The sequence below is a fragment of the Schistocerca cancellata genome, chromosome 5 (genome assembly GCF_023864275.1).
Source record: "Schistocerca cancellata isolate TAMUIC-IGC-003103 chromosome 5, iqSchCanc2.1, whole genome shotgun sequence".
NCBI classification, from domain to species: Eukaryota; Metazoa; Arthropoda; class Insecta; order Orthoptera; family Acrididae; genus Schistocerca; species Schistocerca cancellata.
The window spans coordinates 125,096,744-125,113,479 of NC_064630.1; the positions used below are offsets into that span (position 1 = coordinate 125,096,744).

At 36.6% G+C, this 16,736-nt stretch overlaps 1 protein-coding gene across 1 annotated transcript in view; it reads left to right on the top strand.

The window, feature by feature from the left end:
- Positions 1–16,736, top strand: part of LOC126187901 (sodium/hydrogen exchanger 2-like) — a 260,348-nt gene that overhangs the window by 230,055 nt on the left and 13,557 nt on the right. Inside the window, exons 17-19 of the mRNA XM_049929251.1 lie at positions 9,337–9,437; positions 9,645–9,894; positions 15,812–16,010. Coding sequence (XP_049785208.1) covers positions 9,337–9,437; positions 9,645–9,894; positions 15,812–16,010 — 550 coding nt within the window. The remainder of the gene's footprint in view (positions 1–9,336; positions 9,438–9,644; positions 9,895–15,811; positions 16,011–16,736) is intronic.

Here is a 16,736-nt window from a genome sequence, read left to right on the forward strand (position 1 = left end):
AGGGATGAAGTAGTGAAGGCAGCAGAGGATCAAGTAGGTAAAAACACGAGGGCTAGTAGAAATCCTTGGGTAACAGAAGAAATATTGAATTTAATTGATGAAAGGAGAAAATATAAAAATGCACTTAATGAAGCAGGCAAAAAGGAATACAAACGTCTCAAAAATGAGATCGACAGGAAGTGCAAAATGGCTAAGCAGGGATGGCTAGAGGACAAATGTAAGGATGTAGAGGCTTATTTCACTAGGGGTAAGATAGATGCTGCCTACAGGAAAATTAAAGAGACCTTTGGAGATAAGAGAACCACTTGTATGAACATCAAGAGCTCAGATGGAAACCCAGTTCTAAGCAAAGAAGGGAAAGCAGAAAGGTGGAAGGAGTATATAGAGGGTCTACACAAGGGCGATGTACTTGAGGACAATATTATGGAAATGGAAGAGGATGTAGATGTAGATGAAATGGGAGATACGATACTCCGTGAAGAGTTTGACAGAGCACTGAAAGACCTGAGTCGAAACAAGGCCCCCGGAGTAGACAACATTCCATTGGAACTACTGACGGCCTTGGGAGAGCCAGTCCTGACAAAACTCTACCATCTGGTGAGCAAGATGTATGAAACAGGCGAAATACCCTCAGACTTCAAGAAGAATATAATAATTCCAATCCCAAAGAAAGCAGGTGTTGACACATGTGAAAATTACCGAACAATCAGTTTAATAAGTCACAGCTGCAAAATACTAACACGAATTCTTTACAGACGAATGGAAAAACTAGTAGAAGCCGACCTCGGGGAAGATCAGTTTGGATTCCGTAGAAATACTGGAACACGTGAGGCAATACTGACCTTACGACTTATCTTAGAAGAAAGATTAAGGAAAGGCAAACCTACATTTCTAGCATTTGTAGACTTAGAGAAAGCTTTTGACAATGTTGACTGGAATACTCTTTTTCAAATTCTAAAGGTGGCAGGGGTAAAATACAGGGAGCGAAAGGCTATTTACAATTTGTACAGAAACCAGATGGCAGTTATAAGAGTCGAGGGACATGAAAGGGAAGCAGTGGTTGGGAAGGGAGTAAGACAGGGTTGTAGCCTCTCCCCGATGTTATTCAACCTTTATATCGAGCAAGCAGTAAAGGAAACAAAAGAAAAATTCGGAGTAGGTATTAAAATCCAAGGAGAAGAAATAAAAACCTTGAGGTTTGCCGATGACATTGTAATTCTGTCAGAGACAGCAAAGGACCTGGAAGTGCAGTTGAACGGAATGGACAGTGTCTTGAAAGGAGGATATAAGATGAACATCAACAAAAGCAATACGAGGATAATGGAATGTAGTCGAATTAAGTCAGGTGATGCTGAGGGAATTCGATTAGGAAATGAGACACTTAAAGTAGTAAAGGAGTTTTGCTATTTGGGGAGCAAAATAACTGATGATGGTCGAAGTAGAGAGGATATAAAATGTAGACTGGCAATGGCAAGGAAAGCGTTTTTGAAGAAGAGAAATTTGTTAACATCGAGTATAGATTTAAGTGTCAGGAAGTCATTTCTGAAAGTATTTGTATGGAGTGTAGCCATGTATGGAAGTGAAACATGGACGGTAAATAGTTTGGACAAGAAGAGAATAGAAGCTTTCGAAATGTGGTGCTACAGAAGAATGGTGAAGATTAGATGGGTAGATCACATAACTAATGAGGAAGTATTGAATAGGATTGGGGAGAAGAGAAGTTTGTGGCACAACTTGACCAGAAGAAGGGATTGGTTAGTAGGACATGTTCTGAGGCATCAAGGGATCACCAATTTAGTATTGGAGGGCAGCGTGGAGGGTAAAAATCGTAGGGGGAGACCAAGAGATGAATACACTAAGCAGATTCAGAAGGATGTAGGTTGCAGTAGGTACTGGGAGATGAAGAAGCTTGCACAGGATAGAGTAGCATGGAGAGCTGCATCAAACCAGTCTCAGGACTGAAGACCACAACAACAACAACATTCAACCACTTCATATCAGATATAATGCAAGAAATTTGGAATGCTCTTTTTATTAATCTGTCTTCTGACTGGTTTGATGTGGCCCACCGTGGATTCCTCTCCTGTGCCAACCATCAACTTTTTCATCTAGCACTTGCAATCTATGTCCTCAATTATTTGCTAGATTTATTTCAGTTTCTCTCTTCTTCTACAGTTTTTACCCTTTACAGCTCCCTCTAGTACCACGATGTCTTAACAGATTTCTTACCATCTTGTCCCCTCTTCTTGTTAGTGTTTTCTATATATTCCTTTCCTCACTGATTCTCTGGTGAACCTCATTCTGGATCCACTATCTCTTCTATACTGACTTCTATTTCTTCTTCTGTCATGTCATCAGTCAAGTCTTTTCCGTCATAGGGGCCTTCAGTGTACTCTTTCCATCTCTCCACTCTCTCTTCTGCATTTAACAGTAGAATTCCCATTGTGCTCTCAATGTTACCACCCTTATTTTTAATTTCACTGAAGGTTGTTTGACTTTTCTATATGCTGAGTCAGTCCTTCTGACAATCATTTCTTTTTCAGTTTCTTCACATTTTTCATGCAGCATTTCAGTCCCTTTGTAGGGAAGAAAATTAATGTTAATTGTGACTAGTTCAGTACAGCATGTCAAAAAATATTATTCTTTAGTCAATGTCAGTATGGTCACATAAATGTTTAGCTGAGAGGAGGAGATGATCAGAAGTTGTTCACTATAACTAAGAAAGAAGCAGCTGTTTTCAAAATAATGATTTTTACACTAATTTTAATATATTCATTTTAGCCGTTGTGGAAATACAGATGCTATACAGAAAATAGTGATTGTTAGGTACTGATACAGCATACAAAATTAATTTCTGATAGTTGTTTCTCTTTGATAATGTATATCCTGGTGCATACCAAACTCCTAAAAATTCTAATTCTTAATGGGACCTGTGGAACATCACAATGGAGTGAAGGAAAACACAAACTGTTCACTGAAATAACAGTATATATTATGTGAAGCAAATCTTTTTCTTTAAGATGATGCACAATGTATGTGTAATATTCTTGGAAGTGAGAGAGCATGTGTTATCTTATTTTTAACAAGTGGTTCTCATCAAGATTTCACACTGAACTTGCTTCTGCACTACAGGTAGTAGAGAGTAATTATATTTCACTTAGCCATCAGTAACACTTTATTGGGTAAATAAACTAATTTGTTCTTTCCTGACATTAAATACAGAGTCTTCAAAATGCTTTGTCCATAATAAATAAAATATAAATGTGAATTTTTAAAATCAACACTTCACATTTTGAATTTTTGGCTTCTGTCATTTTCACTGCTGCACCCTTTGTATTACGTCACATCATTCCTTTATATTTTCTGGCTGTACCTGTCCATGTGCCCCTGTCTCTTAAAATCTACTTAATTTACACCCCCTGCTATTCTTTTACTCAAATGCTCCCCCTGCCCCCAACTCATCAGCATTTTAACTGATTTGATGCAGCCCACAAGTAATTCCTTTCTTGCACAAAGCTCTTCATCTCAGAATACCCTTCTCACCCAACATCCTTTATTATTCATTGGATATATTCCAATCTCTGTCTTCTTCTACAGTTTTCACCCTCTACAGCTTCCTCTTGTACCATGGAATTTATTCCCTGATGCTGTAACACATGTCCAACCATTATGACTCTTATTCTCGACATTAGTTTTCTGTATTTCCTTTCCCCACTCCTTATCAGTTCACCTAATCTCCAACATTCTTCTGTAGCATTACATATCATACACTTTGATTTGTTCTGTTCCAGTTTTCCTACAATCCATGATTCACTTACATACAATGCTGTGCCCCAAACATACTCTCAGAAATTTCTTCCTCAAATGTAGGCTTATTTTTGATACTAATAGACAGCTTGTGGCTAGCAATACCCTCTTTGCCTGTGCTAGTCTGCTTTTAATGTCCTCCTTGATTCATCTGTCATTGGTTACTTTGCTTTCAAGACAGCAGAATTCCTTAACTTCACCTACTTGCTATCACCAATTCTGATGTTAGGGTTCTCACTATTCCCATTTCTACTATTTCTCATTACTTTTGTCTTTCTCCAGTTTATCTCAATCCATATTTTGCACACATTAGACTGTCCATTCAATTCAGCAGATTCTGTAATTCTTTTTCACCTTCACTGACAATAGCAATCTCATGAGCAAATCTTATAATTGATATCCTTTCACCTTTGATTTTAATCCCTCTCTTGAACCTTTCTTTTATTTCTGTCATTGCTTCTTCTACATATATACTGAACAGTAGGGGCAAAAAACAGAAACTTGATAGCTGAAAGTGAATATTGCCTGTTCAGTACAAAGACCAGCACAAAAACCAAACTGATTTTTGCTTAAGATACTGTGGAATTTGAGATGGTCTACAATCGTCTTGTGCATGAGTTTTTCAAGAATTTTCAAGAAGGTAGTTAATAGGGATATTGGGCGATAGTTTGTAACATTGTTTTTATGGCCTTTTTTAAAGAGAGGAATCACTACAGCCAATTTTAGTCTGTCAGGGACAATCCCTTCTTGTAGGAATGTATTGTATATGTTGCATAAGACGGGACTAACAAATTTATAACAGTGTTTCAGTATTTTACTAGAAATATTGTCCACACCAGCAGAATTTTTATTTCTTAATATCTAATTACTCTTATGACTTCACTTACAGTAACTGGAGGTAAAGATAACTGTGGGATTTTGTTGCTAATAGCTTTTTGTAGGAGGGACAATGATCCTTCCATAGAACCATTACAGCCTGTCTTCTCTGCTGCTCTCAAAAAGTGGTTATTAAATATTTCTGCAACCAACTCAGGTTTCTTTATGATACTGTCCCCAGTTTTAATCTCTACCTGAGACATGTTCCCTGTTTTCCTGCCAGTTTCCCTCTTTATTACATTCCATATAGTTTTAATTTTATTTTCTGAGCTTTCAATTTATGATTTTATGCACATACCTTTAGATTTATTTATAACCTTCTTGAGAATGCTACAGTAAAGTTTGTAGTGTTGTCGTTTCTTTGGATCATTACAAGTCCTGAGAGAACTGTATAATATCCTCTTTGTTCTACAAGATTTTATTATCCCTGTAGTGATCCAAAACTTCTTGGCATTGCCTGTATGACTATTTCTAACTACTTTTATTTGGGAAAGATGGACTCAAATAAAGACATGAATTCATTTAAAAATGAATTTTACTTTTTGTTTACATTTGTTTCCCTATAAACTGGGCTCCAGTCTATCTCTTTTAGGTAGTCATTGAATATTTTAAGGCCCTCTTCATTTATTATCCTAAAAGATTTCCAAGAATGCTCGGAACTGTTGCACACACTGATGTTATTCTGCCTAAGAAATTGACCACCATGATCAGAAAGGCCAAGAATTGGATGTACTGTGATCTCATTGCATTTAGACTTAACTGTAAATATATTATCTATCAGACTTTTACTGTTAACAGTAACCCTAGTTGGGAAATCTACTATTGCCATCAGATGATAAGACTCCATTAAATGTACTAAATCAGCTTTACTATTGCTCTCATTTAACAAATCAGCATTTAAGTCACCAGTAACTATCAAGTTCTTGGATGTTGAGTATGGTTTGGATAATAAAGAATCTAAGTGTTTAGGAAATACATTCAGATTCCCTGAGGGAGATCTATACAGTGCTAACACTATAGCCGTGAAGTCATTTACAGTAATCTCAGCACCATAGACTTCAATTTGTTGCTCTATAGAATGGCTCTTTTAATCTAATGCATTGTAAGATATGTTGTTTTTTACATAAATTACCACTCCACCTTTTTCCGTGATGGTTCTAGAGTAATGTGCTGCCTGACAGTAGCCACTTAGCTGCAACCTTTCAATATCTTTCACATGATGTTCACTAAAACATAAAACATCAGTATCTTTTACTCCTTGTGGTTCCTCTAACAGAACAGTAATGTCATTTACTTTATTACCAAGTCCTCCCACATTTTGGTGAAAAATTGTCATTTCTTTGGAATTAGAGACAGATGTAAACTTTTGCCTAAAAAATTATCTGAAGCTACAGAAGCAGTACATTCATTACTAACAACCTCCTGAGATATTTGAGTTTGAAACTGAGTCTGACTTGATGGCTGGAGCCATTTAAGTGCGATTGGTTCCAACTTTGGTGTACTTTTGTGGACTTCTTCGAATATTTTTGTTTTTAAAAGGGCACTTAATGGTTTTTTTCCTGATCTGTTCAGGTCCATACCATGTCTTGTAAATAATTCTCATCCAAAACTGCTTATATCTAAAACACAAGTATTATTAAAATGTTTACACAACTTTGCTAACTTAGAGTTCGTTTGTGAGATAGCCTCATTTACACAGGACTGTGAGATTAAGTCATGTCCCTTTGGAATGTTCACAACAAATACCTCAGACTGATGAAGCACCGATATTTTCTTCCTGAGCGACTGTATGACATCATTCCCTTCATTGCAGGCAATGTTGTTTGAGCCACCTATTAAGATCACACACTCAGTTTTTACTTTTTCAGGATCACGCCCCGCTACAACTTCTTGAAGTTTAGCACCTGGTTTCACAATTCCACAAACATCAGCAGCATTAAAACTGCTTTTCACTATATCAGCCGTGCCTCTACCATGATTATCAGCAAAAATGTGAAGACGATTTGTTGATGTTTCACTCACAGCAGACTGGATCACACCACTGCCACTTTCATTGCTGTTAACTGAACATTGTGGCTTTGGAAGATCAAACCTAACTTTTTCCGATAGTTTACCAGAACACTCTTCTTGCTATTGTTTTCACTTTCTGTGAGACTATTACTAGAACAAAGTACATCAAAATTGTTTACATTCTTGAGCCTCGAAACATTTGCTGTAGACGATGTTTTAGCACCAAATGTTTGACACTTGTTGTGTACTACCTTCCATTTTGATGATTTATCAGTGTCATTTTGCACCAGTGTATCCACGTTCTGGCAAAAGTTTTTGTCCTTCTGTCTGTCTTGAAGCAATGGATCCATGTTTCACTTCGACTTCAGTTCCATGTTTTCGGACTTCAGGCTGTTGATTTCTACTCTTAGACTGCTGATTACACATTTTAAACCAGCAATACATTCACTATACTTTAAGAATTCACATTTGCACTTTACACATGAATTTTTAACAGCTTCACTGTAACTTATTTTTGGAGTAAAATCGCCGCCATCTTGGCTAAGACTGCCTACTGCATTCTCATGCCACTGATTATTGCTGATTCTTCCTCCTTTTAGGCACAGTTTCCCAAGTGCAAGGCAGTGGCCTGAATCTTTGTCCACTCCTCCACCCTCTTTGGTAAGTCCGTTGGCAGAACCAGGGTGACATCCTGTGCCAAAAGTTTTTAACTGCCATTGCTGATGATTATGATTTAAAATTTAAGTTGTGGCTAGGTTCAGATGCTGGATATTTGGATTACTGGTCAAAGATGCTACACCTAGACTACTACTATTCAAGAGCATATACATTTTTCTCGTGTTCATCTATTGCTCAAAAAAGAAGAAGAAGAAGCAGGAGGCTCAAGAGTCAGATTCTGCAACTCTGTAAATCATTAGTATTTACTGCTTCTTATCTTTGTCAATGTTTCTGCAATAACATATATTTTGTATCACTCTGGGCTTATTTGAACACAGATTTATCTCATTTTTGTGTTACTGATGCTTTGCAAATGCACTTTTATATTCATTATACACAAAGAGAACTTGCAATTGTAAGATAAGTAAATCAATGACTATTGTCATTTTATTCTGGAACTATATATTACAAAACCATAACTAGAATGTATAATCAATTATTTAGTCATGTGCATGGTTTTGCAAAGTGTAATACTCTATCATGACATTGCAACAGCAATGAAAACTCAGATGTGGACCCAGTGGAAGTACCTGAACCTTCATAAGAAGAAATTAGCATTGCACTGAAGACCCTCAACAACAACAAAGCTCCAAGACGTAGTTGTATCACAGCTGAGATCTCTGCTTGGAATTTTAAACATTCATGGATACAATGAAGCTGTTAATATCTAACGTTTGGATGGCAGAAGTAATTCCTGAAGGATTGGAGGAAGCAATTACATGTCCTATCTTCAAGAAGTATCCAGTTACTAAGGGATTCATTACTTGGAAAAAGTAAGCCATGACACTTGTCAAATAAGAGAAATAGAAATGGTGGGAGCAGACCCAATCCTGGCATTTGCTGAAGATGTGATTCTTGGCAACACCCTGGAGCAAGTATGCACTGATACTTCCTGATTTCTCCACAATGGCAAGTGACGAGAAAACAAAATATCTTGTTTTATCATACTGTCAAGTTTTTCTTCCCTCCACTGTTGTTGACAGTCATACCTTTGGATGAGTTCAAGAATTCAAATACCTGGGAACCACACTGACTAATAAAAGAGAAATGACAAAAGAAATGTATCAATAAATAATAAACACTAATTTCATCTATTTTAGTCTGAACAGTCTATGCAAGTCACGTCTAATATCACAGAAGAATAAGATCCATCTGTACATGTCTCAAGCACAGATGACACTTTTATGTATTTGTGAAACCTGTGAAACATCAGCAACGCCATGCCTTTGATTGGAAGGTATTTTTAAAGATCTTTGGACCTATCTAAAATACCATAGGAGGCAAATGGAAACTAAGAACAAAAGAATACCTGTACCAGCAGCTTGGAAAACCATCAACTGGCTGAACATCAGGCCAGAAGTGGCTACAGTGGTTTGATCACGTCTTTTGAACTGATGGATCCCGCTCTAATCAAATCCTCCATTCTCAACCTGCTGGAAAATGTCAAACAGGACATTCAAGGATGTGATGGAAGGATTGAGTGATAGCAATCCTTAAACAAGTGGAGCCAAAAGCAGTGGAAGGTGCAGTAGACATCTCCTCCAATGTGACTGGCTGACTACTTTTTGTTCCTGTATAAATTTTTTATGTTTGTTGTGAACTATGTTTTTCTTTTCTCTCTTTCTGTAGTGCAGTTTTCTCTTTTGTTTTCTGTTGTAGGTCTTAACACAATAAATGATGATAATAATGAAGCAGTGATAGACTACCATCTGCAGTACATATCCCCTCCATTGTGACTGACTGACTGACTTCCCTCTTTTACAGTGCTTTTTGTAATGTGTTCCTGCATAATTTTTTATAGTGTGCAGTTATTTTATTTTCCTTCTGTAGTGTGTTTTTTCTGTTGTTTTCTGCTGTAGGTCTTAATGGCCTATTAAAACAATAAATGACAGTGATAATGATGAATGTATTTGCTTTGGTTTTCAGAAAAAATTCGATACTATAGATGACATGTATCTCAAAAGAATATTCCTTCACTCAGGAGCAGAGCATGACTTCACTCGACTGTATGAGAAGTTGACACTAGCGTAAGTAAATTTTCCCACACATTAATAACATTTTAGTTGTAGTGAAGTGCAAACTTTTAAAAGAAGTTAAAAAAAGAGAAAAAGCTAACAATGAAGTGAAAACATTTTGCTATGTTATATTGTTCATATGAAAATCAACGCTGCATAATTATATTTTTATCATATAATTGTAACCATAATTTGTAAAAAATGTGTTTTATGTTGCAGAGAGCATTATGCTCATCTATATGGACCTGTGACAATTGTTGAATCTAAGAAAGCAGAGATGATGAATGGCGATGCGATGTTCATTGCACCAGCAATTGCCAGAGCTGTTCACCTTTCATCACTTTTTCCTGGTGTTGAGTTGCGCCATTCTTTAAATTCTGATCATCAGCCACCAGCATCTCCTGACAGCACTACTTCCTCTGATGCTGTGACATTGAGAAGAGCACTGCGTAGTAATCCATATCAAAAGGTGACCAAATTGAAATTAATGCACTTTTTCACTGGCAACAATAAAATACTTTGGTGTGCATATTTATTAGATCATGAATGGAAAAATATCTTATTAAGGGTCACCCTAAATGCTTAAGTTCAGTACGTGAATGCATTTGTGACCATGGAAACAGTTATCTAACTTTTCACACTTTTATTCATTACTGTCATAATAAACATTGTTTAGGGACAATCTCACACAAGTTATTCATTGGACAGAAACTAGTTGTAATGATAATACACAACGTAGACTTGTGAACCTCATGCCTGTCTGCAACCTAATTCCTGCTCTATGTGGTGAGTGGCAATCTATGCTTTTCATACTATTGCTGTTATTCCTCATGTGCATCAGTATTTTAAAAAAATTCACAGTTGTATCTACTAACAACCACTTCACAAAACATTTCACATGCTCTGAAATTTATTGTTAAAAATCAGTTGTAATTTAACCTCAGAGACAGAACATCAGCTTCCACCCATTGCTCTAGTGTAGTGGTCGGCGAACTCATTAATCAGTAGAGCCAAATATCAACAGTACAATTGAAACTTCTTTTGAGAGCCATTTTTTAAAATTTAAATTAAACAGTTTGGAAAATTGTTAGTAACTCAATCAGGGTACTGCTACAGCTAAGACTTCCTATGCCCCCTCCTACCACCACCTACATAATGCCAATAACTGGCAAAACATAAGACTATCAAAGGGAGAGGCAACTGTGAAATGACACGTGTCAATACCAGATGATATTTAAACACTGTTATGTAAACATTGTTTGGCCTTTTACTTTGACAAGAGTGCCACCAAGTCATCAGCTAGGATGAATGGGCATAGGCAGAGAGTGTATACTGGAAATTCATGCTCTGCAACATTACAGTCTAGAGCTCAGTGCCTGTTTCACTATATGTGCCATCTGGATTCTTCCCCTAGACACCAATTTCTCAGAACTGCGCAAATGGGAACTGATGCTATAAAATGTCTTTGCTCCCTTTTTGTTTTTTATATCTTTCATTTTCTGACCTGCCTATTTTTTGCTACCCGCCTCCTCCCACCTCTATCACATAAAATGCATTTAGTGTATCACTCTTATGAATTCTTGCATGATGTTTTGGTAGTAATCCTTATCTTGAAAGTTACCCTATCATTTACCTTTAAATTTTCCAGTTTTCAAATTTTGTCTGGTGCAGTCCTCCAACCATCAGTCTTTCCTTCTCATCCCATCTGGTAAGCCTCCGCTGACCTGGAGTTCTGGATGACTTTTCCGAAATCTACTCCTTTTTCTAAACATAAGCATTCCTTTTCCTTTACCTCTCTTCCTTCCTTTTCAACCGTTCTGCCAGGAGAAGGGGCCACTGGCTCTAAAAGCCTGCAAACTTGAATACCTCTTAAATGTGTGTTCTCTTGCTGCCGCTTCGTGAGATTTTTTTATCTATCCAATTACACTATATGTTCGAAAAATTGATTATTTTCGTTGATAAATCTATTTCAGATAGACCAATTTATTAACTTTGTTAGGGTGCTACAGAGCTGGCCATTGCTAAAAATTGTCTTCAATCAGTCTGAAGCAGATCTGTTCCATCTCTCCCATCCACAAACATCTTGTATAGTTGTTTCCTCTATATGTCCAAACCATCTCAATGTATGTTTCTTAGTACTCGATACCACATTTCTTTCATTCCACAATACTTTCTAAAATTAAATTAATAAACCTTACTTGAAGTTTTAAGTCTTAGTTAAATTATCATTATGTTGAATAAAACTTATGCTCAATAATGATATTATTTATTGATAAAAATTAATTTTTAAAGCTATCTATAAAATTAAATTGTGACAATAGCAAACACTAATATGAACAACTGACATTGTATCTCCTTGGAATGTTTGGGTAAATCAGGTTTGTGTGTTGTAAACTTTAGGCATGGTGTCAGGTTCTCATCAATCAGACAAAGTCTAAATTTACTTTTGATAAGGTTCATGCTTGAAAATTATTGTTTGCATGGACATATAGATCTGAATAAGGAAACAATAGTAAGCACTAGTATTTTTAGCTGGTTTTGTGAATTAGGAATACTATTCCAGGTGTTAAAAGTAACATATCTTCCTTCTCCAGATCTTTCAAAACAGACTGCTTTTGCTGTGAATTTAGATCACATTTGTTTTTCCCTGTATTCCTATGTCAACACAAAGACCAGATTTCAAGTTTTGCAATTCTTTGTTTGTTAACTCCATCAATTGTATTTCAAAGTTGCCAATGTCAATATTATAGGGAGAAAAGTTAAATTATGTTTTACTAAAGGGAGATGTCACTCCACTGTTTCTGAATTCCTGAAATCTGCTGAGAAAAGCTTTCCTCATATTTAAAAGTGCTGTTTTGAAATAGCAAATATCAGTATCAGAATTATTTTCTGGGCAATGTTTCAATAGGCTGGGCAGGTGAATCAGAGTTTCTCTTACAAAATCTAATGCAAGTTAAAAATTCTCATGCACCTGACTTTGAAGCATTATGCACCAACCTCTTTCAAAGGCAAGCTGCGAGAGTGATGCTGGTGAATGTGAGTGCACATGGTCTGAGTACCAAGAGAGATTGGCAATTTCATCTAATACCAATTTTTCAAAATAGACTGAGCTATGCTGAAACTGACTTCTATATATGAACTACAAAGTTTCAGTTGTGCTGCGTGTGTGAGCCGAAAAGTGGTGTTTTGTGGCAGAGCCACACCCGAGGGGACAAAGAGCTGCATGTGATCCGTAAGCAGCAGTTTGTTGAACACTGCTTTATTGTTGGACCCACATTTTGTGCAGAATAACATTGACACACAAAATTGGTTGTATTCTCTTTAACTCTTAGCACTCCATAAGGCAGACACAGGGTGGCTCTGCGGGCTCTTATTTAAATCACCGCCGCCTGGGCGGCAGTGCACCGCAGAGATTTGCGCGGATCTCTTTGCGGGAACAATGTGGCCGCTGGCCAACAATTGTGGTATACATTAAAACAAAATGTGTGCTTTCATTCATATATTTACGTAAGCTTTTACAGTACAAAACTTTCCATTGTGTGGTATTTTTTGAAACACTCTTCAGGGTGGAGAGCTAGGTTTCGTGATCATGTTTCGCAGTAATACACAGTTTCACACCTGCCACCTTTCTTTTTTTCTGTCTGAGCACACTGCACAATCCTTGTGCTTGTTCCCATGAAGCTTGTTGATAATGTGCAACTTTCCATTCAAGCGTTCCTCATCATCAGAAGTTGAACGACGTTCTCGTTTCTGTCCTTGAGTTCTTTCTTTGGCAGCTAATCCTCTTATAACACTTTTACGGAATGCTTTGTGGGACGGTATTGTCAAGTTGTTTTTCTCACAGTGGTTCTTGTATAGTAAATAGCTGTTTACAAGTCCTACCTCCAACAGCCAGAAGTAATTTTTGCCACAACGTGAGACTTTTCATTAGAAAACCGTAACTGGAAATAAAATGGTCAGATCAATCAATTCCACCCACCTTTTAAGTATAATCAATAATCACATTTGGTTTCTTTATTTCTTCCCTTTCCTTTCTGTTTCTCCTTTCTATAAGTGACACTGAGTTATTGGCTTTTGTAGAAAGCATGAGAACTGTTTGTTTATCTTGCCATGCCAGAATCATCATTTTGTTGTTGCGGAAGCATTTTATTTCACGCTTCCTTAGATGCAGAGCTCCTTTCTTGATTGCAGCTGGAAGGTTTTTGCGATTGGCCTGAATCGTTCCTGTGAGATGCATGTTCTGTTTCAAGAGCTCATCAGCTAATGCAACACTTGTATAAAAACGGTCAGTGTACAAATGATACCCTGATTGCCCGGTAGCATTTCTGATATTAGCTAGCAGCTGAACTATTCTCTCAGAAAAATTCAAGTGTGGACAAATCAATGACTCAGTTGTTACAGCGCCAAAATAGGGTATCAAACTGCAGATATACCCATTTGATGAATCCGAAATTACATAAACTCTGAGTCCCCATTTTTTTGGTTTTTGAGGATTGTACATTTTGAATAATACACAACCCTTGAACAATACTGTAAATTCATCAGCAGCTAAATACTGATATGGTTGATAAATTTCGAGAAACATGCCAGACAAGTAATTCAGTACATTTGTCACTTTACTCAAAGGTGACTGAACCTGACTGTTGACATGTGTAGCACTCGTCAGATTGGAAACATGAAGTGCCCAGAAAATTTGCATAAATTGTCGGCGACTAAAACAGTCTGGAAAGGAGTTGGATGATTGTAACCATTCTCTTGAAAAAAAGTCCTGAAAGTTCTTACACTTTTGTAATGACATATTCAGTAGCACACCATGGAAGCGTTTCATTTCTTCCATGCTAACATTTCTCCAGTCCCACCATGCAGAATGCTGTGGAAGTGGTGTCACTTTACGAATTTTTGATGTAGCATACCTAGTCTTTTCATCTGCTATTTGTTGAAATAGGTTATCTGTAAAAATTAATTGAAAGAATCCGACGGGCGATGATGGAACAGAACTACTTTCTGTTATAAAACCACACTTTAATTCGTCAAAAGGAAAATCTATGAAGTCAGTGTCAGTGTCGCTCCACATTCGCCACGAATCCTCTGCTGAATCACTAGAAACATGCACATTGTCACTGTTTTATACACCATTGTCATTCGAATTGTTTTGAAATGAATCACTACCATAATCAAAATCATTTTCACTCTCGTTTAAACTTAGAGATTGCTCTAAGAGTTCTAAAATCTCTTCCTCATAAGGGACTGTATGTGAATCACTAGCGATTTCGAGCGCGTGGACTTGTACGGAATAATTACAATCTTTGACTTAACACAGCTGCTACTGTTCAACACCGAGTTAACACTAGTTCTCCTAGATGGCAGCACACTGCAGCAATAATGCCTAGTAGACTCAAAATACGTCTGAGAGCTTCGAAAAGTCGTGTCGAATGAGGCTCGACATCGGAGTGGAAAACAAATTTCGCAATGTTGAGTGGCACTCGACATTGGAGTGGAAAGGCTTAAAATGGTCCAAATATAACTAAGGGACCATTTATCCATTTCCTTTTTGCCAGAATTCACTTTGCACAAAGGTCTCTTGTGGAAAATTCTTCGTATAGAAGGTATTCTAATTATGGAATCAGCTATTTGATACACATTTTCCTGCTGTTCATCTGATACAATATTATTAATCTTTTTAATTTTTTTCATCAGTATTTGCAGTTTCAGAACATTTCTTACATGAATCATCTTGTTTCAACTGAAGTCGGACACCCATTTTTTATTATTGAAAATGAACCAGTAGATAACTGTTGCCACATATGAATTACCAATGGTTGTAAATCACTGAAAAACTAAGAAATTTATTATGACATGGTATTAAAATTTACCAATTTGTCAAAATAAGCACAACATGACTATTCCAAAAAGCCGCATGAAAAGTTATTTTGCATATCAACTTGATAATGGAGTCATGTTACTGTGCATTTTCCCAATGCAACAAGAACAACATTTCATTGATATATTCACCCCTGTGGAAAACTGAAAAAATTCATCCTGTCTTTGTATACACACAAAATATTACTTAAAAAAACACTAAAATGTTCAGCAGACAGAGATGAACTTTTTACTTTCATTATCACTTCTGGATTCCATATTTTAGGCTCTAGTTTCCATTTCTTATTACTTGTTTCTCCTGTACCAACTTGTTTTAAAATTATGTAAAATGTCAGTTTATTATAAACTTTTAGACTACAAATTTATATAGCTTCTGTCACACTGATTTTTTTTTATTTTCCTGTTTTTGGAGATATGGTTTTTGGCACATTTAACATCTGTTGATGTAAAAACTAAAATTAAAATATTGTATCATGTTACATGAGATTTTTAAATTTTTTTTACAGTTCCATGAGAGGTTCAATAGGAACCTAATAAATGATGACTGCCAAGAGATTGAAGAACAATTGATGCGCCGGCACTTAGTAGCACGCACAATTACGCAAATGGCGGCAGCAGCAAATCGTCGCTCAGCTCTGTCAGACCCATCATCATCACCGCAACTGGGAGATGAGCCCAGATTTCCCAGACGTCGGATACAATCCCGTAAGCCATTAGCTGATTTTCAAATGAATTGCACTTTTAACTCTAGTTTTTTTTTAATACAGCACTTTCTTGTCATTAAGCAGTGACAGTTTTAATGAGAATTTTTGTACTTTAAATTGGAAAAAGAGATAAAAGTGAGTGATGAGTGCCTTATGCGTTGGAGAAAAATCACTTTCTTCAGGAATGTTACCAGCCAGAAAGAACTTGCCTCAGGAATATTGTCAGCTGATTATGCAACAAAATTATATTTATGGCTGCATAACTAAACCATGTTTTTCTAGGGTATCAAAACAAGTTGCAAACCGTTGCCAACAGAAAACAAACAAAACTAAAGAAAATGATGCAACAGGAGGAGAGAAATGGTATAGTATGAAAAGAAGATGACATGAATATTGTAAATAAGTTTTATTAACCTATTATGAGAGAAAATCATACAAGTGGTCTATGGAACATGGAATTAACTAACTCACTAACTAACCAATGAACTAACAAAAAAAAACAGGGATGTTCAGTCTTCAGATCACAAGTTAAGTACTCACATGAAAGCATCCAGCAGTCCACTATAAGCTTGCCATAGTGTGTATGATCCCCGCTTTGAGCATGCATACAACAGTACAGTATTGTGTTGTCTAGGTTTTCTGGTTGAGTAGTAGCGTGCTGTAGTTGGAAAAAAGTAATGTTTCTTCTAGTCTTCTTTCCTTACAGCTTCCATTCAAACCATAATAA